This window comes from Armigeres subalbatus, chromosome 2 (genome assembly GCF_024139115.2).
Source record: "Armigeres subalbatus isolate Guangzhou_Male chromosome 2, GZ_Asu_2, whole genome shotgun sequence".
Taxonomy (NCBI): Eukaryota; Metazoa; Arthropoda; class Insecta; order Diptera; family Culicidae; genus Armigeres; species Armigeres subalbatus.
The window spans coordinates 396447860-396474805 of record NC_085140.1 but is presented as its reverse complement, the minus strand read 5'-3'; the positions used below and the strand labels follow the sequence as shown (position 1 = coordinate 396474805).

At 38.3% G+C, this 26946-nt stretch overlaps 1 protein-coding gene across 8 annotated transcripts; it reads left to right on the top strand.

The window, feature by feature from the left end:
* The first annotated feature begins 1641 nt into the window (after positions 1-1641).
* LOC134213239 (myb protein) lies at positions 1642-26071 on the top strand. Of its 8 annotated transcripts, XM_062692018.1 has the most exons (10): positions 1738-1794; positions 1913-2020; positions 3206-3710; positions 14384-14533; positions 22818-23636; positions 24032-24340; positions 24455-24651; positions 24713-24983; positions 25161-25316; positions 25370-26071. In XM_062692018.1, the coding sequence occupies exons 3-10, from the start codon at positions 3633-3635 to the stop codon at positions 25496-25498; spliced, it is 2109 nt and encodes a 702-aa protein (XP_062548002.1). In that variant the 5' UTR covers positions 1738-1794; positions 1913-2020; positions 3206-3632; the 3' UTR covers positions 25499-26071. The 8 variants fall into 8 exon arrangements, with proteins under 8 accessions (XP_062547999.1, XP_062548005.1, XP_062548001.1 ...); XM_062692015.1 differs by lacking the exon at positions 1913-2020 and having other exon boundaries at positions 1642-1794; XM_062692017.1 differs by having other exon boundaries at positions 1709-1975.
* Positions 26072-26946: the final 875 nt, after the last annotated feature.

The window sequence follows — 26946 nt, the reverse complement described above, 5'->3', positions numbered from 1 at the left end:
GATCCATGGACGCGGAACTACTCGAATAAATAAATTTTAATACTACGATACGCATTTACTTATTTGTTAATTTCAGGTGAAAAGGTCAAAATTGTTCTCTTGGAAATGTTGGTGGATACTTTTCATGTTGCAGATAATAAAAAAGATTGAAATATGTGTGCCATACCCCGGACTATTAGCCTCAGACCTCTGTGCTAAACCGCACAGCACCTTGTCGCAATCAGCCAAAGGATATACGAATCAAATGAAAAGCTAGCCTACATTTTATTCAACAACATTACGCAAATCATGGGTGATTGTTACTCTAACTCTGGTATTGAATAAAATGAAGTGCATACTGATCGGATGCTAGGGATCAGTAACTAATAAATGTTTATATCCTTGTTTTTAAAAAGAGGTTAGTCCATAAGCCTATACCCATATTCCGGCGAATGGAATATTTTGAAGACCATGTGTCAAGTCTCTATCTCTTACATCTTATACCTATGTTTGCAGGGCTGAGCACTCGGAAGGCAATCTCTGTATTTGGGCTGTAGATTATTATCATTTGGATATTTTCTTCTTATCTATACGTCGCTTAATATAAGAAAAATATAAAACCAACAGATTATTTGTGGCCCATAGTAGTTAGTAAGCTGCTTTAAATTGTAAGTTGATAATTAATGCATAGCCGATTAACTAGTATTTTAGTTTTAAGAACAAAATTCTTTGAATCCGAACATTGCAGCGAAGGCGAGAACACCAAGATTCTGCAGAATTGTAGCCTACACATCATCCATCCATCGATCTCAAAGCCTCTTACAACAAAGTCGCAATGCTACGAATTTCCAAACAAACCAGCACGAGTAAAGGCGACGATGAGCCGTGATGTACATGAGACGTACAGAGTCATGGAAAGATGATGGACTTCACGCCATACCCAACATTTTATTAGATTTACTTTATAATCTCGACTGTTAGGATTTAGCACCGGCGACTGCAAAGCCATAAAATCCCCAGTCCATTGCATTAGAAAGAGTAACACAAAAAGCAGCGTTTGATACGATTCTCATGAGATTCCACTCAGCCACATGGTCACTCCGATGATATCGATACAACTGCACACAATTATGAAAAGGACTACATCAGGCTGACTGAAGAAAGTCCGAGCGACGGGTCAGTCATCAACGCGTCGAAAACAAAGCACATGCTATTCCCGTACATTATAGAGGTCCAATCAACACCAACACCTTGAGTTTGGCCAAAAGTGGCGATATTCATCCATGATTAGTTCGTGAGAATTTCAAATAGGTCCATCTAGAATAAAGAAAAATAAAACCATACATATTCAAATTTACAAATCGAAATCTCAATATAAACAAATCAAGAGAAAACTTTTGACAAGCAAACTGTTTCGCAAATACCCTAGGCAACTCATAGGCAACTAGGATTGCGCCATAAAAACTGTACAAGGCAAACGTCAAAATGTTTGCCACAGTTCATCCATAGCTATAATAAAAAGCTGGATACTTTTTTACCCATTAATGGGTTTTAGCCAGTAACCGTGTGCATGACCCATCACCCTGATTTTCAGGGCACACATTTCTTTTTCAGTGGGGGTTCGCGCCTTTTGTCATCATCGCTCGCGGCTCTCGGCTTCGGCATCGGGACGCCCGTAAAGCCTTTTCATAAAACGTCAAAATTGAAAAGCAAGCAGCCGACAAACGAACAAAACGTCGTTTACCATCCATCCGCAGGAGCGGAAATTGCTGCTGATTTATTTCGCTCTATTTTGTAGAATATTCACAGTTTTTGGTAAATTTGTTGTCTCTCAATAGTGCTAGGAGTGTTTCTAGTGATTCGAGAATGTTTTCAGTAATCGTTTAATGGTTAAGGATGTTAAAATTGAATAATTTTATTTGTGTTTCGGTAGAGCTTCCTCCTGCAATGGAGGAAAAATATTGCGTGCGAGGAGGCCCCAAGGGGTAGATTTTCGGTGTGTTGGTGTTCGGATTTATCACAGATTATAAAGCTTATAAAGGTACTGGATTGAACAATGCTTATTGTTGGAGATAGTCCGTTGCTAATGTTTACTTTTACGGGCGGCAGATATCGGCCTTGCTTTTACAAACGTAAGCAATATGTTGTTCTTGAAAAGGAGTTGAATCGTCAAAATGGATATTCATTTGCTCGGAAATGATTTGATAATCTAGAGAGTGAACAAAATTCTAAAATTTAAATCATTGTAAAACCAAAAATGTTTGCTTATTCAAAACATTGATAATAATGATCGTGCTGAATCCACTTGTGACGAGAAAAAGTCCACCAGCAGCGAATAAGATAGCAGATAGCTGCAGGAAGTAAATAAAAGTAGCACCCTTTTTCGCGATTCTCGTTTCTATCTGTAAGTGTATTTTGTGCTATTGCGTGAAAAAAAAAACAAGGGGACGAATTGATGCCTATGACCCTCGCATAGGAAAAAGGGCCCGGTGTAATAATATTATGTATGTCGATCGTTCGGAAAGGAAGCAGCAGTTCTTCGGGCTTTGGTGGTGTGTGCAAGAAGAGTATCCATATTGTATGTGTGTGAGCTTGAAGAAGTGGAAAAAGATCAAACTAGAAGCGCCCCGTGGTAGAAGTGGCTTGCGTTATACCTATGGGATATCGTGGGTAAACGCACGCGGTGGTGCACAGGAGAATGAAAACAAAACATCTGCCACTGGTGCCAGGGAAGATCAATAATTAAACACATCCATATGTGCGTATGAGGCTCAAAGCAGGCTAGGGATGCTCTACAATCTTCATTTAAATTCAAATCTAGTCATGACGTTGGTTTATTATTTACAAGGAGTTATCAACATGTTAGTTTTAACATTATTTGTAATTTTATTCATTCTGTTCTACGTGGTTCTCTAGGTACAGACCTTATTTTCAAGACCAGGAAATTTATATAAAAAAATGTATTCAAAATGGAATGTATCTACATTCAAGCATATTGCATTGGGGTCGAATTTCGGAAAGTTTGGATCACCAAAATCCACTCACAATAATATTATTAAACTTACTAAAGTCATTATCTACGTCAAATTAGTATCTCTGTTTCATAACTTTTTCACTTAGAAGACAAGACATTATTGACAAAACACAACTATTGTTTTTTTTTTATTAAAAAAAAATGATCACCCCTAGCATCCAGTACATGTGTTACTTATTTATTTCGTCACAGAGCGGCAGGAAGCGCACGCGAGGATGAGTTAAATCGAAGAAGCACCGTGTCATGAATGACGATGATTGCCGCTGAAGTGGTGGCGAACCCAACAATAGAGCAACCTCTCTATGTGTGCGATAGAAACAGTGAATTAGTGAAATAACACACCGGAGAAGAATAGAATGGTGCGGGCCAGAGTTTGGGTCTGCATGAAGATACCGGAATAAAGTGCGTAGTTGAATATATCAAGGAAGCAACGAGAAAGGACCTAGAAAGACAGAAGAAGCGTGAGTGATATACATAGGCTGTGTGAAAGGAAGTGGCGGAGTGTGTGGAAACGAAAAGGAAATAGGTGAAAATATCCTGCGCCAGCTGAAGGTTTATTAATCTTTAAAACGGTGGCAGCGGGAAGCGAGAGACGAAAAAATACATTCTTAATATCAACATGGATACATCGGACGATGATCTTTCCGAGCATTCGCAGGGGGACAAATCAACCAAATCTCGCTGGACGAAGCATGAGGTAAGTGTCAAGATATAACATATACTTTTTCTGGTATCGTTAATTCAGACTTGATTACATTTTCAATATTATTGTTTAAACCTTTTTACTTTACCTATTAAAGTCACTTTAAAACCCTTAGTTATTGTCTTATTGGAGATATTATATTCTTTCTTGTTACAAGCAAAATCATTAACTTCTGTGACACAATTAGTGATATCATTATATAGTGACCTGCATAACAAAAAGCCCACTTGCCGTTTTTCATACAAAATGATCAACTTTGGAGAACTGGATCTCCGTTGCGTACGTTGCTTAGAATTTGACCAGAGCTCAGATATAACATCAATTTCGCCATACCTAAGTTTCGCCCATAATGATTCATAGGTTAACAAATTATTGATCTGATTGTCAAATTCTTGTATTTGCCATCAAAACATTATACTGTTTGGCTGGTGTTCTCGTTGTGGCAAATTATGCAAATATTGTGATGGTGTGATTTTCAAGTGCTGCAGTGTCAAGTTTTGAAGATTGGTTTTTGAATAAGTTGCGCTCGACTGATCGAAATCCCGTCAGAAAAAGAAGACCTTGGCAAACGAATTTGCTGCATTCATCCGGTTAATTAGATAGTTGATGTCTAAGTGTCCATGTTGTAGAATTTTTAGAATTTCGATTTTTTTTTCATTTTCATACAAACAATTGGAATCTTGTTATTTTTTTTAATTTCCGCAAATTAAAAAAAAAATATCGGTAAAGATTTTGACTTTCTCCTTAAAATGATGTTTTTGCCTTTCTCGTACAACAAAGTTGTACCGAAAGGCTATCATTTCACTCCGAATACGAACTTTTTATAGAAGCCTCTGAGACCCATAGTATTATATACCAATCGACTCAGCTCGACGAGCTGAGCACATGTCTGTCTGTCCGTGTGTATGTATGTGTGTATGTGTGTGCACAAAAGCTATAAAAAACATTAGACAACTTTTCGTATAGTAATCTTTAACCGATTTTCTCGCAACAGGTTTCATTCGACAGGGGACAAAGCCTTGTTGATCACTATTGAATCATATAACGATCGGTCATTGCGTTTAAAAGTTATGAAGAAAATGGTATATCAGACGATATAAGCCCCATATAAGGTTGGTGTCTTAACTAAATGCCAGGGTGGCCACCGAACCGGGAAAAACGGGAAAAGCGGGAAAAAGACGGGAAATTGAAGTCACCGGGAAAAAAAGCGGGAAAACCGGGAATTCAGGACATGAACCGGGAAAAAATAATTTTTGACAACTTTCATTCAGAATTCTTCAAAGTTTTTAATGAAGTTGATACAAAAGGGAAACTGAGTTATTTGATTTTAGTACATAATGTGTGAGGTATAAACAAATAAGTAGATCTTTTTCCCAGATCCAGTTTGTCTTGTCACTAGATCATTTTGATTCCAATTCCGAGTAAGCGGCTTTTTGACTGACTTATGTGATATTTTGTACGTAAAAGGAAACGGAAATTATTTCAAATCAATTCGTGTGTACATTTGTTGTAGTTATGGGGTTGAGAGATATCCTATAGTATAGGACCTATACGATTTATGGTCAATTAAATCTGTTAAAGAAAAACTTGGGCAAAAATATGAGTACTTTTTTGGCGCTTGGTGTGATTTGGTAAAACCCCGGCCATATGTCATAAAGCATAAATGCATAGAATCGAATATCGAAATATTCATTCTTTCGAATGAATGTTATTCTTCTAATCTCCAAGCTTGCCTTTGTACTTCTATACTAATTTCTTCCAAATACTTCTATGTAACTTTCATTTGCACAGAATTCGAAAAAAATGATAATGGTAGATAATATATATTTTAACACATGTTCAAGAGTTGTTTGGAATTATTTTTGAGAATTCTACAAATCATTGAAAATGGTAATTTTAATACTACGTGAATATGTCTGTAATATTGTAAAGAGTAAAATATCTTTAGTTAAGTATTTTTCCAGAACTAACGTAATAATGTAATATAAGGTTATGATGGTGAAAAAGATACTCTAAGATAGTTTTCTAATTTGTTTCTAATATAGTAATATTGAATTAGGACGTTCAAAGTTTTTAATAAAAAATCCAAGATTTACTTTCTAGACATTAATTCTAGGAATTCAAAAAGTAAAATTGAATAAATTACGAATCGAATGTTTTGATTGCCCAAAATGTGTTAAAATCTTTTTTAGAAAACTGAATAATTATTTTGATCGAAAACGAAGATTGTCTTCCCGTTAAATCTGTGTTCATATTAGTTGTTTAAACATTCTGTTGATTTGTAATAAAGTAATGCCCATTACTATAATGAGGTTATACAGTGATTTACTTACTACATTGCTAAGTTTAACCACAGACAAGCAGACATAACACTCGAGAATATCTCATAGTACAGTGATTTACTGATCAATTCAAATATTTATTAGTTGGCCAATCCACCACTTAAGGCGCGCGCGTCGATTTTGTTCGAGTTTGACGTTTGCTCACTAGCGACACCTGGTTCATGATTTGCCCAAGTCAGAGTGAACAACAGATGCCGTTAGTGTTCGCGTGGTGATAAATTGTATAGCCTAATGTTCCATGTGTTATGTCTGTTTGTCTGTGGTTTAACTGTGATTGAATTTAATTTACGTTATAAGAACTGTGTCTTTCCTCATGATTAATTGCACAATCACCGGACTAAATTGTGAGTTGTCTAAACGTTGAACAATGTAAATCAAACATGAAAATACACTTATCTTATCTGTAACTTAATTAAAACAAACAATTCAATTTTGGAAGACGCATTGAAGTTACATGGTTAAAAATATGCAACCTAATGATTTTGTTTTGTGTATGCAACATGGAGTGCAGTATTCTTTTGGTTGTTTGTTTCCAAATGCCAAACGCCTACTGCATTGCAATGTTAATGAAACATTGATCACAATTCGAACGTTTTTCACATCTTGATTTAACTTTTTCGTGCTTTGATGTTTTTCCAATGCCTTCAATAAAACTGAATAGGAACAAGGTGCTTTTTGGAAGATGTTGCGTGTGCTACTTCGGCACATAATTTTGCGATAATTTAAAAAGCTCCATCAGTTACTCAGGAAGCTATTCTTTGAAATAGCCTGAATAAGATCAAACCGAGAGCTGAACATTAAAAAGATGTCGGCTATACTATAAGATACTATACGTTTTATTGCTTTCTGTAAACATTATGCTCTAAGACGGAAGAAGCATACTAGACTGGCATGCAACTTCCATTGGCACTGTCAGAAACTAACGAAAGTTGTGCATCCAAGAAAAAATACAAATAATCTGCAACTAATAAAAAAATCAAATCATTGTAATTAGGTGCCAATGTAGAATTACAATACGATATTGATGAAATGCCGGTTAACACTAACTACATGGCACAATTTCAGTGTGCCTTGTGATAAAACTATTTTCGCATAACACGTTGTTGGTAGTTTAATGTACATCTATTTCAAAGGTTCGTTACAAATTATCAGTTGCTTCGATATAAAACTGACCTCCAGTTTGGTCAGAAAATAAAGTATCAGTTTGGTCAGAAAATAAAGTATAAAACTCTTACCTTGATTTTTTTCAAGTTAAATTAAAACCGGGAAAATTTGACAAAAAATACCAGGAAAAGCGGGAAAAAACCGGGAATTCGAAAATCGAATTTCAGTGGCCACGATATAGCTATGAAGAAAATTCAACAAAATACTAATTTTAAAATTAACCTTTATTGATGTCGTTTATTGTGTAACTGCTCGCTCTAACTCTTCCGAGAATCATAGCTTTAATAAGATTATCATGGGCACAATAATCATTGGACTTCTACCATGACCTCTCCAAACTAAATTTAAAACGATCCCTGGCAGCTGGTCAGTAAGGCCAAGCGGAAGTCGAACGCATCTCAACCCGCAAAGAAAGCTAGAGACAGAGGCGAGGCTTTGTTGGTGAAAACTGATAAGGAAAAATACGCTAAAGTCCTTAAATCGATGCGGGCGGCCGAAAAGCTTTCTGCTCTGGGTCAGGACGTGTGAAACGTCAGACGTATCAAGACCGGTAAAATTATCTTGGTTCTGAAACGTGGAGCTCAGGCTAGTGGCGCTGACTACAGGAAGCTGGCTAAGAGGTCTTGGGTGACGGTGCTGAGGCGAGGTCGTCGGGGACGAACGTGGACGACGTCCTCTCTGCCTCTGTACGCCTAATACTAATGACACACTGGTGGTATTCGTACCATGGTACAAGTTGTACCACAGGTGTGTCACCTTGTACCATGCTGGTACAACGTGGAAAACCATGGTACAATATGTACTAGGGTATATAACCGTGGTATACCACGGTCCTTGTACCATCAGTGTGTCTTTAGTATAAGAGGCGGTCCCTTTGGCACGCGATCGGCTGGTCAGTATGCGCAGTGAGCAAACTCCAGCCGCCTTCAGTGGACAGTTGCTATCGGGGCTTAGAGTCGAGGCACAAGTGCTACAACTGTAAGGGCCCAGACCGTAGCATCCTGTGTCGTTGTTGTGGTGAGGAAGGGCACAAGGCGCAGGAATACGATAAGGCACCAAAGGGCCTCATCTGCGCCAGCAAAAAGCAAGCCTGTAACCACGTTATGGGTGGATCTTCGTGTCCCATCGGAGAGACAAACAAGAAGAAGCCGTGCAAGTAACACAGCTGAATCTTAACCATTGTGCAACTGCTCAGCTGTGGACTGTGGCAGTAGGTCTCGGAGTCGAGGATCGATGTCGCCCTCCTGTCCGACCCGTACAATGTCCCTGTCGATAACGGCAATTGGGTGGCGAACGGATCTAGGATGGCGGCTATTTGCACGACGCGACGGGGCGCTACCCGATCCAAGAGGTGGTACACTCCTCTGCTGAGGATGTCGCGATAGCCAAAATCAATAGTGTGTTATATTGTAGCTGCTATGCCCCACCAAGGTGACCATTAGAACAGTTCAACCAGATGATCGATAGGCTATCGTCCGGCCCAGTGGGACAACTAGTGGCACGCTGCGCTGATCTGCGCCACCTTAGTAAAGTCTAGCTCATTGGGTCGTAAGCCGGTCATCATAGTAGACAATTTTAACGCTTGGACAGTTTAGTGGGGCAGTCGCTCCACCAATCAAAGGGGTCAAGCGTTACTGGAGGCGCTAGTGAAGCTCGACGCAGTGCTAGTCAACTATGAAGTGCAACATCCGAGGTCCGGGGATCTCTGTCAGGTCTGTGGGTGGAAAATCAATCACTTCGACAGCGAAGTTTTCACCGCGGCCCTGGGACTGGAAGCCAACACTGAATGTCTAAGCGAGGATGCGTTGGTAGCTGTCCTACCACGCGCATGCGACGCCACCATACCACCACTCAAGGTTAGACGAAGGATGCAACGTGCCCGCATCGAGGATGAAAAAGCACCGTGAAGTGTTTCGACTTTAACAAGGCCATCAAGAGCAGTAAGAGTGCGTGTTTCAACAACCTATGCTAACGCTCCAGGAGCCAGGATTGTGATGTCCAAGACCAAAGGGAACTCTTTATTCCCCGAACGGTCCCCGGGGTACTCTTCCCGTTCCGAGCCACCACAAGACCCTGGCCACCTAGAAATGGTGGCTCCGAACAGTGCTCTCAAGACAGCAATCATAGCGAACCCGAGCATGTTCAGGCTAGCTATGCAGAGATGCCTTAATGAGTGTAAATTCCCCGAAATATGAAAAAGGCAGAAATTAATGTTGTTGCCGAAGGCTGGGAAGCCGCCGGGCGACCCATCGGCGTATAGACCATCAGTTCGTTCTCGCTCAGCTTTTGAGATGATCAGACGTTTTTTTCCGATTACGTTAATCGTTTTGAAGTCAAGCAATCGAAATCAACAGAGCTATCAAATTTATCATCGGTCTGCCGCGTCGCGTGTGTTTTGATTCGCGATGAGGCGTGAAAATCAGGGGCGTCTCGTGGACTTTTGTTACACCTGTTCTACCATGCTGATAAAAAAAGATTCATCAAGCTGAGTGGCTTCGAATGAAAATTGTGCATTTAATCTAATATTACAACATTTTCTTGTACAACTTAACCAAATATAAAAAAAACAATTTAAATAGAAAGGATTTACAAAACAATAAATAGCTTATTAATCTCTTTTGTTACAAAAATGTTTTAAATTTAGATGCACTTAAAATTTTAAACTCTCGCAAATCGTCCAAAATCTAACTTGGTAACAGTTGGCAATAACTGGATATTGCTCAGAATAGAGATCTTTCAAATCGGCTCATTCCACCATTCGGGGTACACGGGTCCCATCGCCGTTTGATGCGACCCCAGATTGTGACGACCAATGAGTCACATTTAGAAGCTGAAATGTGTTCCAGTTATTTAATTCTTCAAATTTAGTGAAAACTATACCTTTTTCTCTATGTTGATTGATTTTGAGTATTCGTAAAAAAGCATTATTTAATGTCTCTTTTGAAAACGCAAACATTAATTTAATATTGTTCTTGATGCATTGCATATTCATCAGGAGAAAAAAGAAAAACAAACTGTTTCCAATCATCGAAGTATGAACGAAATCGTGCGCGGTGGCGCTTTCGGCAAAGCACAGTCCGACACTACGATCGAGTCTAACCGAAGGTGCGTCGCGTCGTTGATTGTTCTCGCAGCGCGTCGAACGGGTTCGACTCCTGCTGCGCGCATAGCAGAACTTGCATCTAAACGTGCTTGCTTTGCATGCGAAAGAGTATGATGTGAGGAAACGGAGAAAGATGGCAACGCTCATGCTGGTTCTCTGCGCGCGGAGAACGAGTGAGCATACCAAGGAGGAAATTATTTAAAATCATTTGTCATGGCGCAAAACTTTAAATTTGACTTCTGGCAGCGCTGCTATTGGTTCTTCATCATGGATCATACCTAGAGTGCTTTGAGAATAGGTCGTATGTGCAAAAGAGAGCCTCTCTTCGGTTACATTCTCTTTCGATTATTACAAAGCTATACACAAATTTATGTTGGATTTTTTGGCAGATAGCTAAAGACAATAACTTTGTCTAGCGTGCTAAAGTGAAAATGTAGCAGAAAATGCTAAACTTGCCGATCTATTAGCGAAAGAGAGCGTGAACAAAGAGAATCTCTCTTTTGCACATACGACCTATTCTCAAAGCAATCTAGATACGACTGGCAAAAGCTTTCTTTGTGATGGGGTGTGGTGTGTCGGGGAAACACACATTTAGCTGCAAATTGACTGTACGCCAAGCATGTGGCGTTAACTTGATCTGCCTACGAAATATTTTGTTTCTTTAGATGTTTAGATGTTAAAATCATTGGAAATATTACGTGAAACTTTGTTTAAAAAATTTACTGAGTAAATATTTGCCCTAATAAATAATTTCCAAGACATTAATTTCCTACTTCTGACCTAAAAACGAACAGTGGGTAATGTCTGTGACATAACCGCTAAGTGGACGTAGGACTTGACTTGACCATGCCTTTAAGATACATAATATGTCCAAATTTCTCACATCAACTATTTTGGATAAATAATCGGCGTTGCATACCATTCCTTCTCATCAAACCGACACAGAAATCAAATCTACCTCGAACAAAAATCATCAAAAAAAAATTTAGGAGGTATCTGTCCGGTCATGAAATATTAGCCTCGACAGTGGCAACCTTCCCACTGAAGGACTGCCTGAAATAAACCACAAGTTGGCTCAGCAGGGGATGTAGACTGTATCTCAGCCCTTCCACTGAAGGGCCTTCTAATCCGTGCGATAGCGACTGAAGGAGAACATTATTTTTAACTCCTAGAGTCTTTAAAAAGGCTGTTTGCTTCGGCTAAGTGCAAAAAGTAAGAAAACGATCTTTTCAAATAACCGCAAATTTCTAGTGATGGTATAAAAAAGACTGAATGCTCTGCGAGCGAATGCACTTTTCTTTTATACTACTTAATTTTGAATCTTCTCTGCTTCCCAATTGGTGGGCCAATCAGCTAGTGTCTTGTATCCCGCTTCTTTGTCAGCCAAAGCGTCATCATCATCAACGCGTTCGAGAAGGGCTTCTTTTTTTTTACGCTTGTTGCTCGCTGCTGACGTCTATTTCTTAACGGGACTTTTCGCTTGATACAGGCCAATCACGCATAAAATTTTATCTCTAGAATATTGGATTTGGCACCCAAGTACAATTTCAGGGTTGTTACGACTAAGCGGATTTCGCGGATTCGGCGTGGATTTACATAACGATTTTAGGACTTTGTGCGGATTTAGTTTTAGGAGTATTTGAACAAATGAAATTCTATATCTAAGGACGTTTATTTGAAAATTAGTTTTATGTCTTATCTAGACGGGCTTTATTCTCGTTAGCAAATGTTTTCGAGAACAAAATTAACGTTTGTAGTTATTTACTAACATCAATTTTCGGATATTAACAAACCCTGTTTGAATTCCATGGTTACACTCTTGAGCATTGATTAAACAAATGTTATGAGGAGAGGGGCGCCACTTGTTGTCATTTTTAAACCATTCTGAAGCATGGCGCATTCAAAACATGTCTGTTGAAGGACATGAACACCCGTCTTTTAAGTGCTTCCGCAGAAATTGTTGTTGATGTTGATTTTGAAAAAAAAAATGTTGAATTTTTTTTAAAATGTTTTCCCGGAAGAGTTTTTGCAGAGATTCCCGAGAAATTCCCGCAAGAATTCACGTTGCGATTTCCTTCGAAGTTTATTTGGCTATGATCACAAGAATTTCTGTGAAAAATCTTGAAAATTTAACAACATATTTTTCGGAAGTTTTTCAGCAGGAAGTCACCAACCAATTTCTGTTAGAATTTCCCAAGCGATTTCTGTAGGAATTAATTAGGGGTGTCCACATACAGTTTCCGAAAATTTCCTGCATGTTGTTTTTGAGGAATTCACAAAAATTTATGAAAAAATGAAATTCCGCATAAACTTCCGGGGAACCTTTTGCAAGAATGGAGAATTTTCCACAGATGTTCTCGGAGAAACACCCGCAGACAATTTTGGAGCGACTTCTTCAGAAATTCCAAGAAGGACCATCTAGATGAGTTGTTATATCAACTGCTTTTTCCTTAATCCTATTTTCAATTTTGTACAAACATGTGTAACGTTGAAGTTAAAACATATACTTCTTCTTCTTCTTATTGGCATTACATCCCCACACTGGGACAGAGCCGCCTCGCAGCTTAGTGTTTATTAAGCACTTCCACAGTTATTAACTGCGAGGTTTCGTATATCATGAGGCTAACACGATGATACTTTTATGCCCAGAGAAGTCGAGACAATTTCCAATCCGAAAATTGCCTAGACTGGCACCGGAAATCGAACCCAGCCACCCTCAGCATGGTCTTGCTTTGTAGCCGTGCGTCTTACCACACGGCTAAGGAGGGCCCCTAAAACATATACTTAAAATCAGTAATATTATAAAAACGAACTCGAAAAAAGACGTTCACTAAATTGTTGTAATGTTCAGCGTAATATTTAACATTGATATTTAACGTGTATTTGCTTAGAATTTAGTTTTGGGTCGCGCGGATTTGGCGCAGAATGTATTTTCATGTCGCGCGGAAATGGCGTGGATTTGATTTTAGTCGGCGCGGATTTGGGGATATTTCAGGATCTCCGTAACAACCCTGCAATTTCTATCCCGAAGGGAATTGAAAGCTTTGATATTGATCTCTAACATTGGCTCTCTAAAGAACCGTTTGTTTTTTGGACATTACATGCTGCATCATATGGCTTTTCTTCAGCCTGTCTCGGCTCATCACCGATGCCGGCCGGTCTCGACTCGACTCTGCTGCTGCTGCCGGTATCTGCTCAGCATTGCTGCTTTGTCGGGTCTGTAGGGTGGACTGCTGCTGTACTGGCTAGGTTTCGGCTGATGATGGTGGCTTCGATGACTTCATTCCCTGCTAAAAGGTGTGAGTGCTGTTCAAGCGATGATGCGGTTGCTTCGCTTGTCCCGGTCAGAATGAGAGGAAAAAATCGCGTTGCGCTATTTTATGGCTTCTTGGCAGACCCAGCGGCTGCTCATTCGCTGGTGTCTGCACCAATCAGAACGTGGTAATGGAATGATGCAAGACTTATGCGGTACCCATATTTATAGGTTCCCTTGATCTCAATGTTTTTCATTGAAAACAGTTTCATGCCTATTGAAACAAGTTTTTCGGGTCTTATCAAGCATGGACATGAAAGGCATACTTGAAATCTGTCGATTGAGGGGCTTACTGCAGAAATTCGTCCACTGAGACGAACGCTATTAACGTTTAAAATCTTTCAACACAGCGTAACGCGGTCGATTTGAATATTTTGAAATGACACCCGGTATAGTAAAGAGAGACGTAAGTCCTACGTCAAAAAAGAAGGATATTTTATTGAAAGTCGAATGAGAGACGAGATCGGTTGTCTAGTGACTACCGCTTCTGCCTTATAAGCAGGAGGTCGTGGGTTCAATTCCAGGCTCATCCCTTCCCTGTGTAATTCAAATTTAAATTCTATTGGAGTTCAATAAATTTTATAAACAAAACGCATAAAAATGTTTGACTGGAATCAAAAAAAATCTCTGATGTACAAGTGGGAATTTATGAAGCTGGTAAATCGAATAATAAATATTCGAAATAATGTCTATGCATAACAAAGCGTGAAACTATTCAACAATACCCCACGTCTTCTAATTTCAGGATGCTGCCCTCAAGTCGCTGGTGGAGCAGTACGGCGAACGGTGGGACGCTATCGCAAAGTTCCTTAAAGATCGCACCGATATCCAGTGCCAACAGCGATGGACGAAAGTGGTCAACCCAGACCTTATAAAAGGACCCTGGACAAAGGAGGTGAGCAAATCAGATATCAATAAGCACCACACTTGGGGAGAAAACACTGGAAACACGTTCATTCATGTCAGGTTGATCCGATTTCTGCTCGGGGAGGGAAGATACACTCACATATATGTATACAGTCACTCTCAAAATTGAGCGTACACCATAGATTAGATGAATATATTCGAAAATTCCATAGGAAATTTAATTGTTGGCTCGGTGATTTTTAATGCATTTCAATATTCATCCCTTCCTTCAATGTATGCGTACATAAAATGGTTGAATTTTTTTTTTCTAAAGTTCATTTATTTGAAAATAATATCAAAATACGCCTATTAGATGTGACAAAATTGAGCGTACAGCGAATTTTTTTCTATAAATTTTTTTGTTATATACACGATTCATGTATTTTAATTTTGTTTTTCATGATTATATTTATAATAAACATCCGCTACTTAAACATTCAATGTTTTGAAATTAAACCATGTTTTAATCAAAATGGTGAACAAGTAAGATGTATAAACATTGCTATTTAACAACTCAATGCTGCTGGGTAAAATAGATGCTCTAAGATATGGATTTCACCGGCATCGTGTCTTATATATGATAGATAATCGAAATCGAGCGAGACATACGATAAATTTGTGAAAATTCAGTCGGTAAATGATGAATACAGATGTAAACATACTGAGAAAACGACAAATGTTGGGAATGGCATAATTCAAATTAAGTATAACTTTATTTAAAAGTCGATGTATAGGTAGCTTATAAGCTCAGGACACTCATTGATAATAATATTAATAAAAGAGCAGCACACGGATACATTATAAGATGTCATTTTTAAAGTCTCAGTCACCGTAGGAACAAATTTGGTTGAATCATTTAAATTCACCAAGATATCATTAAATAAGCTGCCAAACTCTTAAAAAGTTTATTTTACTCGCCACATGGAAATCATCCAATTGCATCCCTTATGGTAACAGATCGTGGAGTTTAATCCAAATTTAAATATGAAATTACGATTTGAGGCTATATTTACAATATTTAATCAGAAGTGCTCTACGGGGTTGAAAAGCTGTTTTTATGTTCGGTACCTTAACATGCACCTTGTACTTCTAGAATTTGACTGTGGATGATTGGATTCAATAATATTACTCTTAATGAAAGACTTGAGACAATAATCGAGCTTTAAAACAAATTTAAGTTGAAGAAATTCTAAATTTGAATTATGTCATTCCTAACATTTGTCGTTTTTTCTGTATGTTTACATCTGTTTTCATCATTTACCGACTGAATTTTCCCAAATTTATCGTATGTCTCACCTGATTTCGATTATCTATCATATATAGGATACTATGCCGGTGAAACATACAAATTAAAGCATTTATTTTGCCCACAGGCATTGAATTGTTAAAAGCAATGTTCTTACTTCTCATTTTTTCGCCATTTTGACCAAAACATGGTTTAATTTCAAAACATTGAATGTTTAAGTAGCGGATGTTTATTATTATAAATATAATCATGAAAAACAATATTAAAATACATTAATCGTGTTTATAATAAGAAATTTTATAGAAAACATTAGCTGTACGCTCAATTTTGTCACATCTAATAGGCGTATTTTGAGATTATTTTCAAATAAATGAACTTTAGAGAAACAATTTCAACAATTTTATGTACGCATACATTGAAGGAAGGATGAATATTGAAATGCATTAAAACAACTGAGCTAACTATTGAATTTCCTTTGAAATTTTCGAATGTAGTCAACTAATCCATACTGTACGCTCAATTTTGAGAGTGACTGTATAAGGTTTTTTCCACTGCCGTCACGTCACTGAACCCAAATTGCGCAATTTCTTTCGAATCGTCAAAAAGGGGTTCGTTCTACCCCGATGCACTTTTGCTACTCATTTGATTTGTGCGCCTGTCGCTGACGATGAGGACTAGCGTCAGCGTGTCGACGTCGACGACTGCGAAGTCGTCTGCGCATATAAATATTATGTTGCTTTACCCCTATGCTGGTTGAATGTCCGTACCCCGCGTGTATTTATGTTTAGTCCCTATATTCGATGGCATAGCCCAGGTGGCATTTGCCATCAATTTGCTGCAGCAGCACATAAAGGAAAGCTACAGGTTTCTAACAGATAGGGCTACATAATAACCACATGTCTTTCTTCGTTCCGGTTGGTGACGATCGTCCAGTAAGTAATGCGGGTGTATCATTGTCTGTCTGAGGACTTATTTTCCATAGATAGACAATCTGGCCACATTCGACTGGACATTATTATTACACGAAGCATAAAAAGAAGAATTTTTAGGTGTTTTTATTTGCAATAGTTAAACATAGAATAAAATACATAAATTTATCATATTTCAAGTAGGAGGATAATAGTAATATAAGGCTGAAATAGTTCAAAACGTGAGAGATTGCTATCAAGGAAAGGAAATGGAATAGACAAGGTAGTATTGCCATTGCGCTGACTTAAAATAAAGTACAAACTTTTAAAATCGACGCTAATGGAGATGATAATGGGGCGAAAGAAGAATTAAGGGAGAAACGATGATCGTTCGAAGTGTGCCTTCAAATGGGAAAGGATTTTTTTTCCGAAAGGAACGGATGAGGGGGAACGATGCTTTGAGTAGAAAGACAATCAACGGAAGTAGATCATTATATCATTGCGCTACACATACGTTCCGATCCAAAGAACAAGATCTTTTTAAGATTGGTTTCTTAGCTAAATTGAACACAAAAAAGGAATAAATTCACATATTAAACCGATTTAACCTAGCATAGCCCAGGGTGGCCACAGAACCGGGAAAAACGGGAAAAGCGGGAAAAAGACGGGAAATAGAAGTCACCGGGAAAAAAGCGGTAACTGGCGGTTCTTCTTTTTATTGGCATTACATCCCCACACTGGGACAGAGCCGCCTCGCAGCTTAGTGTTCATTAAGCACTTCCACAGTTATTAACTGCGAGGTTTCTAAGCCAGGTTACCATTTTTGCATGCGTATATCATGAGGCTAACACGATGATACTTTTATGCCCAGGGAAGTCGAGACAATTTCCAATCCGTAAATTGCCTAGACCGGCGCCGGGAATCGAACCCAGCCACCCTCAGCATGGTCTTGCTTTGTAGCCACGCGTCTTACCGCACGGCTAAGGAGGGCCCCTCATATATCAATCATAAAGCGGAATTCTAAATGCTAATTGCATTTAATCAATCTTAACGATGTGAAGCTGCATTTATTTATCAACTGAAAGACAATGATACTCTATATCAGCATTACAAATGCTGTGATGCAATACTGCCGTAATCTGAAAAAGTGACGTATACGCCATTTTCCAAAAATGGTGTTAAAGAGTACTACTCATCGAGCTCTTTAACAGAAAAATGGACAACATGCATGTTGTATAATGGCTGTAACGTCACTTTTCCAGATGGCGGCAGAATACTGATGCTTTTTTCAACATGTCAAAGTAGTAATCCATTTATTCGGTCTTATAAAAGCCCTCTTTAAGTCAACTTTTAGGGCTGTATTTTTCACAAGCATAAATAACTTCATGCGTGTTTTATAATTTTGTGGATTTTTAGAAAAGCAATACCAATAACTATGATGAGGTTATACACTGCTTTACTTACTTCATTGTTGAGTTCTCTAAGTTAAAAACATCGCTTCAATACGATTACGAGAATTGTGTCTTTCCTCACGTAATCTTGGGATTATTTCTTTATCAATTACTCTTCATCAGCTTTATCAGTTACTCAGGAAGGTATTCTTTAAAATCAAACAAATGATGTATCTGATTCAAAAGTTCGTTACAAATTATCAGTTGCTATTATTACAAATTATAAAACTGAACTCCAGTATGGTCAGAAGATAAAACACCCAAAAACTCTTACCCTATTTTTTTCAAGTTGAATAAAAACCGGGAAAATTTGACAAAATTTATCGGGAAAAGCGGGAAAAAAACCGGGAATTCGAAAATCGAATTTTAGTGGCCACCCTGCTAGATTACGCTAGAATGGTTACTATGAAAGTCAACCACAACCTTTCTAATAGAATTTTACTTCTTGCAAAAAGAACATTTTAAAAAGTAAAACAAATTTTGAATATGACCTTTCTCAGATACCTACTAAGTATACGTAAAGGCTATACAGGGGTTAGACAAAAGAGTCAAGATAGACAAAATTAAGTTTTTTGCCTTTCTCGTACAACAAAATTGTACCGAAAGGCTATCATTTCACTCCAAAATCGAACTTTTTATAGAAGTCTCCGAGACCCATGATGTTATATACCAATCAACTCAGCTCGTCGAACTGAACAAATGTCTGTCTGTTCGTGTGTATGTGTGTGTGTGTGCACACGAAAACCGAAAAACATTAGCCACTTTTTTATATAGTAATTCTTAACCGATTATCTCGCAACAAGTTGCATTCGACAGGGGATAAAGCCTTGTTGATCACTATTGAATTCGATAACGATCGACCATTGCGTTTGAAAGTTATTAAGAAAATAGAATCGAACTATATAAGCGCCATATAAAGTTGGTGTCTTGGCTAAATGCGAGAAAGGCAGTATCACCACTCGGTGAATTAGGTTTTTTTTCTAAGGATTAAAATAATTTAAAAAACATCAATTTTTGACTGTTGATTATAATTATAGAACGTTTAATAGGATTTTTAGAAGTTCATAAGAAAGAGAGAAACCTGAAAGGATTTCTTGAAATCAGAGGCATCCTAAACATCTCTAAGCCCGCACGAAATCTTGACAAAAGTATTCTTGACAGAAGCTTGACAAAACAAGATCGAAGGGCAAAAAGCTAGTCGAATGAACGAAATGTCTCAATTAAGTGAAACCAAGTGATTTTTTTTAATTCTAGCTATAAACCTTAGTTTGAACAATTTGTTCAAATTTCTAATGGGATGCAAAAATACGAATCTGGAATTCAATATAGCGAACGCAACGTCCGTTTGCTAGAACTCCCCTATAGCAGAACGTTTCTCCTGAGCATACAATTTTGTACGGATGAGTTTGGCAAAAAATTGTGTCTCTTTTATTGGTTTTCGAGACTATGACGAAAAGCCGAAAATGCCTGCCTTCACCCTAACTATAAAATTCTAGAGTGAGTTGGAAAATTCTCATGGTGCTTGTAAAAGTTCTTGGAGATGTTTTCAAACTCTCGAGACCCTCAGAGGTATTTTATAACGCGGTCTAGTTCTCACTTGTGTTTTCCCACTATTGGAAAATTTAAAATATTTTAAAATAAATTCTCAGCATCAAGAAGATTAGACCAATCCGACAGATTCAAATAATTTCCAGATCTTACTCAAAACAAAAATTCTGTTGCAGTTTGGGATAATGACTCGTGGCTAGTTGAGTTCCGATATTTACAAGAGGAAGACAATGTTGTTGTCAAAGGAATGTTTCAGTTTTACAATCGCTGCTTGTGATGGCTATCAAACAATTTAGCATTAGCATTAGCATTGTGCAATTCGCACAAATTCGTAGGTGGTACAAGCCTGGACTATTGTATTAGAGTAGCATCCCTTTCATCCATTACCACAGATATTGATTTGGGACTAATCACTATCTCTTAGATGGAAGCAATGCACTCTCCAATAGTCCAGATCTGTCCTGGACACGTCCTTGCGAATGCTGGGGATGGGGAAGGATGGTTAGCCGGACACCTACTTAAGAAAGATGCAGAGAACTCTACGACCTCTCATAGGTGCCACGGGAGGGTTTTGGAATTGTTAATGTGAAGGGTTAAAACAGTAGTAATTGTGTTGGTAGAACGTGAAACACAGAAAGGACTGTGATAGAAATACAAAGTAGGAAAGGGACGACGAGCCTGGAATTGGACCCACGACCTCCTGCTTATAAGGCAGAAGCGGTAGCCACTAGACCACCGAGCTCGTCTGTGATGGCTATCAAACAATTTTATCAGAAATTACTCTGGTTGGGATTGAGAATTTTGCTCCGAAATTACTTAGGTGCAGATGCTTTAGAATATCTTCTGAAGATACATTTTTTCCTTCACATTTTTTTTTTCAAAATTCCGAGATACAAAAAAAATCAAAAGAATTTCTAAGAGCTCAAAACCTTCCACATAATGTACATATTCACATCTGAGTTACTAAATTAATGTCCAAGTCGGGTAGTCCAATACCCGGAAAATAGACAATTAACTTTGATTGAACCAAAGTTTTATTGCTTGTTGTAGTTTGTTGAAAAAGACTGACATCGAGTTGATAGTAGATGAGCGGAGGTCTAGGCGGGTGTAGGTATGGTCTTGCACCGTGCAAACCGTGGTCTTAACCTTGATTGGCTCGTTCTAACTATGAAATCTAATAGGACAAAAGAGTTCTCTCTATGCCATCGAAACGAGAAGATAGATATGAAAGTCCCATTGCCATGATCCATATTACTTGGTCCCGCTCGGTAAATGAGAGCATCAGTCCACATCAGTCGGTGAGTGGGCCGTAAATTTAAGAACAGGAGTGCTTTTAGGCTGAACTTCATGCAGTCAGTTTACTTCCCCGATTGACTGAAATTAGGCATTGCAGTCCTGAATATCAGGAATGTCCGTGACTATTTTTAGTAATATGTACGGCAAAAGAAACACCCGCGGCGAACTATTAGAGAACCAGACAAAAATATTCACGGTATAAAGGGGTTTTCGGAGCTGTTCTAGAGACGTATTGTTTTCTCAGGTTTTGCAGAAATCGCTGTCAATAGATAACGAACAGCAATGAAAGGCAAATACTGTTTTGAATCATAACAAGCCATAATAACAAATTTATCAAACTTTTATACTGCCGTTATACGCATATTTGTCCCATGTTTGCAGGGATTTTCTATATATATGGGACAGTTATGCGTATAACGGCAGTATACAAATGCAAAAAAAAACAGAATCGAATAGGCAGCCCACACAGAAAAGGGATGGTTCTCGCTCATTTTGTGTTGGGGACCGCACAGCTGTGTAAAACAAGTTGAAATGCATCATCAGAACCAGTGCTCCCCACGTTTGGAGCTATTTGAAAGAAATGTATCATGGATATAGCCTCTCAAATTAGTCTGCTTCTGCTTCGAGAAATTATTAGGCTTCCAATAATTCAGGAACTCGCATGGAGTTCAAGGCTTCAAACTTGCAGGGATTTTCATACGCAATGCGGAATTGAAAAAAAAATTCTGGAATTTTCCGATAAATGGTCTGGAAAGTAAGATTTTTTTTCGAACCTATAAGCATTTTTGTGCATTTGCGGTTTTCGACATGTATTCGCTAATCATTTTTTCTCATACATCCTTTGTCATCTTATTCGACATGCTCGACATTCAATGAACACTTAAACAATCATTGTTTCAGTAGGATTGCAGGATTTTCGGATAGGTACGAGTCTAAACGATGATTCAATAATTTATAATAATTGACGAGCTTTTTACCTATTGCTAGTCACCCGAACGTTTCAAAATAGAGTTAGCAATTCGCTGTTACCTTTAATAATATGTTTCATTCATTAATACTTATTTGTCAGATGAATAACAAAAAATGAGAAAACAGAACTGTGCAATAAAAATCCTATTCGACTAAATGCTGATGTCATATTAGAAATTTGGAGACAGTACTCGTCGATAGCAAATCCTTCCGCACGCGATGGCATATGAGCAAGTCAAACCACCTTCCTTTTGCCAGTGGAGATATATCAGCTTCCACACTGATATTCTTCCCTCCACCTTCATACGGGAGCTTGGCAGAAGGAAGGTCGTGTGATATGTGCCATCACAAATATTGCCCTCCGCTCGCTTTCAAATCGACTTCTATAAAAACATTCTTCATGCCTGTCGTATCCTACCCTCAAAAACAAACCATCATAATCATGTCGTATCCTAACGGAACTATCAATTCTATACTTTCGCCTCTAATTCTATCATGAACATGTACGTCCAAGTTTGGAAGATGATATTAGCATTTCCATATCATTCAAAAAAATAAGCCCTAGAATAGGTAGGGGTAATGACGGCTTTGGCAGGTTTTGTTCTATTATTGGCAGGGTTTTTTATGACTGATTATGCTCAAATTTGGCCCAAACATTCTTTGCATATCAAAGAATATTGTGGCCAAATTTCATAAAATTCGGTCGACAAAAACCCCCTGCCAATAATAGAACAAAACCTGCCAAAGCCGTCTGTTCCCCTATTAGAATTTATACTCAATAATCCAACGTTGTAAAATTACAATTCTACTTCGGATATCATTTTGGCAATCATGTAACTGTCTTTACTTTAACAGGAAGACGACAAAGTCGTCGAACTAGTTACCAAGTATGGACCGAAAAAATGGACCCTCATCGCACGTCACCTACGTGGCCGCATCGGTAAGCAATGCCGAGAGCGGTGGCACAATCATCTCAATCCAAACATCAAAAAAACTGCCTGGACTGAAGAGGAGGACACCATCATCTATCAGGCACATTTGCAGTGGGGCAATCAGTGGGCGAAGATTGCGAAGCTGCTTCCCGGCCGTACTGACAATGCCATTAAGAATCATTGGAACTCGACGATGCGTCGAAAATACGAAGGACCTGAAGCGACTCGTCGCAAACCCAAAGCCAGTAGTAGTCAAAACCACCAGAGCCAGTCCGGTTCCAGTCAAACGACCCAGACCAGTACTCAACAGTCACAAAATGGACAGAACAGTCTGCGGAACATCATTTGCAATAATCGAAAAAAGTCATCAGTGGACAGTATGAACGAGGATTCCCTCGATAAGGACGGAGGCACGATTGCTGTGTCTACGGAGCAGGGAGATTTCCTGATTTCTCCGATGCCAAATGCCACCAGCGAGAAACAGTTTGTCATTGCTCCGTTGTACTCATCGGGAAGGTCCGCCTTCGTCAATGCCAAAGTAATCGCCGCCAGCAATAACAACAATCGCATTCTCAGCGGCAGCAACAACAACAATAACAACAACCAACCGTACACGCCCACCAATGTGGACTTCAATGATCTGCTCAGCGGAAACGATGCGGATGGCAAAGATCGGAAGTTCAAAATCAACACACCCAGCATTCTGCGGCGGAAGCGGAAAATTAGGGACGAAAACGAAATGGTAGGCTATTCTTAAATGAGATTTTTTCCTATTAAATTTGTTTGTTTGCACTTTGTTTGTATTTCATGTTATGTTTTCTATTAAGTTTATTCCATGTTGTATTATAATCAACATTTTGTGATGAACCATTCTATGGTATATCCACACTGTTTTTTTTTTAACGATTATTAGTTCTTATTTTACCCATACTTCCATTGTTATTTGTTGTGCATACATTCGTTTCATAGGGTTTACTTCATATTTTTTTTACAAAAAGTTTGCCGAAAAATAGTTTACCATGAATGGATATCAAATATAAAATGGATCAGTATGAATAAATGTACAGCCACAAGTGCGAGGACAACATTCGTTCGCAATCTCCAAGAAAAATAAATTCTATTGCAATATTCTTCCAGAACGATCTTCAACAGCAGCTTATGCTGGCACACCAGCAACAACGTCAGCAGCAATTACTTCAGGTGACTACAGCAGCAAGTCAGGCATTGAACACGACTGGTTCAAATCAAGCGCATCAAAATCACCACCACCATCAGCAACAGACACGTGACGAGCACCATCAAAATGATAGGCACCTCATGTCACCAACAGTCACCCCAATTAAACCGCTTCCTTTTTCACCCAGTCAGTTTTTAAACTCACCCAGCTTAAATGTTTCGTTTGATCAGCTTCCGGCGAGCACGCCGGTCAAGCGAGCTACCATTAAAGTATGTTTATTATTTTATTTACTTTCGTTGTAAATGCGTATTAACTGCTTTTGTTTAGTAACATGGAAACCAACATTGATCCACAAACATGAACTAAAATATCATATTTTACAGACCAACGACACTAGTCTATTGAGTACTCCTATTCCATTAAAAGATGGAGCAAGTCAGAAAAAAGATATCGCTGAAGAAGACGGCAACAGCAGAGGTCCTTCTAAAACTCCATTGAAAGGGGTTAAAACCTTGGAACCACGTACTCCCACACCATTCAAGAACGCTCTGGCTGAGTTCGGAAAGAAACGCTCCGAAGTGTAAGTTCAATGTCATAGTGTTTGCTTGATAACGTGTAATCATTTTGATACATTCATGCAGATACATTCCTCCTAGTCCAGCACGATTAGGCGAAGACATTGCGGAAATTATGAGCAATGAGCAGGCCAAAGAGAACTCCGGAAACAGTATGATTGATCCGGATAGCACGGTTACCAACGGCGATAAGCCACCGAGCGAGAACCTACGGCAAAGGGGATCTGCCATTAAGGACAGAGTGGCTCCGATGATTGCACAATCTCCACGGGCGAAGAAAAGTGCGTTTACACAGAACTGGGAGAACTCCGACATGAGCTTTTTTGCTGAGACACCGGTAAGTACGTTTTATTTTTTTCGTTTTCGTTCTGAGTCAAGATATAAAAAAAGATTAATCTACCTAACGGTAATACTACCTTGAAGAACTACATCAAATATTTAAAATTTCAATTTTGGACATACTTACATAACACATACTACAATCCAAACAATTTGCAATTTATAATTTTGACAGAGTAAGTCCCTGATATCTGATTCGGGTGTCATATTTTCACCGCCGAGCATTCTCCGAGATACCCTTAGCGATTCCGATTTACTGCTGGACGGAGGAGGGCTGTTGGAACCGTCTAGTACGCAAAACGTACCAGCTAAACCTGCGGAACCGGAACAGGTATGAGTTGTGTCTGATTGTAAAGAATAATCTCTCATTATTTTTATTTTTAGATCCTCGACCCCAAATGGGAAAAATGGGCTTGCGGTAAGACCCGCGATCAGCTCTTTATGACCCAACAGGCACACAACTGCCTGAAAAAGACATCCCTTCAGCCGCGGTCGTTGAATTTTTACAAGTAGATAGTCCGTCACGATACGAGCATCGTCGTACAATTCAACAAATTAAAATGCGTGTTAGTTGTAAGAATTGCTGCCGAGAATGTGTGTGCAAGAGTGAATGCGTTTTTCAATTTGACGGAAATAAGCATTGATTTATTTTGTATAGGCTCTTTGTCTGTAAGGTTTTTAGATCGGGATTTGGGTTTGTGACTAATATTCAATATTCAATAACACAAGCATGCTCAGCGATTAATGTGTACCAGATATCAAAGACAGGACAAACAGTGCTAACTGATTAGTCAGTTTTATTTTTTCTAGAGATATTAATACAGTAGATGTATGAAGTTGATTTAAACTTTGGCACCCTCAAAAAACAAAACAAGCACATCTTCCTTAACGGCTAATATATACGAAAAAGAATAAGTTTTACAAAGCAGACATAATCATATTTTAAAATTGTAATTATAAGGAGATCTTTTTGGAAGTAAACTTTTGTTCTCATGTTCGAAAGCATTTTTATGTTTGTCATCTTCATTTACAAAAAATTATAAAATTGTAACAGATGAAAATAAAACAAGTATATTTATTTTTTTACCAGTCCATGTTTTATTACATTTTTCACCAAATTTGTCATTGTAAGTCTTAAAAGTGGTGTATTAACAAACTATTTATAACAGAGAAATTTTTATAATAAATTATCACTGTTTACTGAAGAACAATGTATATATTTTAATTTTTCACATTTCCTCTAGTATGTTAGCCTTAGTCGAAGTCATTATCCTCTATTCTTATACGTATTTTAAAAAAGATGACATATAATATCATTTCCCATTTGTTATCATCAAAGAGTAATTCTAATTTTGACTTTTTCTTTCCGCTATGCTTAAACTATGACATTTGCGGTTTTGATAGTTTTTTTTTGCTGATTTGGTTGTCATTTGATTGAGCACGCGCAGTTTTAAGTTTGTATGGAAATCGTCACTTATGTAAAAACCAGCTCCGTGAGGTGGCCCATTAAGTATTTGAATATATAATTGAGCCGTTGACGTCATAGTAAAGTAATATCATACAAACTTTAAACTACCAGTGATCAGCCAAATTACTACCAAATTAGCTAAAAGTTGACAGAAAATAACAGAAAATATCTTAAGCATAGGGGAGCGAAGTTTGGATATAACTTACTGTACATAGACATACCTACTTTCATTATTGGCCTCTATTTTGTGCCTCTATGCTAAACCCCTTAGCCCAGCATAAACCACCTTAGAACTCGCAATAATGATGTTTAGTTTTTCATAGTTTTTGATGACATAAGTGCAATCTGACAAACCTAGTGTTCATATTACGCGACAACATTTGACAAATCACATCCGTGATTGTTACACTAACTTTATGTAAACCGTTGGCCTATAAGATAAAGAATGAAGACAAATTCTACAACTTCAACAACTGCCTAATCAGCATCTATG

Excerpts from the sequence above, each read along its gene's own strand:
- LOC134213239 (XM_062692015.1), top strand. The coding sequence starts at position 3,633 with ATGGATACATCGGACGATGATCTTTCCGAGCATTCGCAGGGGGACAAA. Across the intron at positions 3,711-14,383 it reads CTCGCTGGACGAAGCATGAG|GATGCTGCCCTCAAGTCGCT; the intron begins GTAAGTGTCAAG and ends TTCTAATTTCAG. Across the intron at positions 14,534-22,817 it reads AAGGACCCTGGACAAAGGAG|GAAGACGACAAAGTCGTCGA; the intron begins GTGAGCAAATCA and ends TTACTTTAACAG.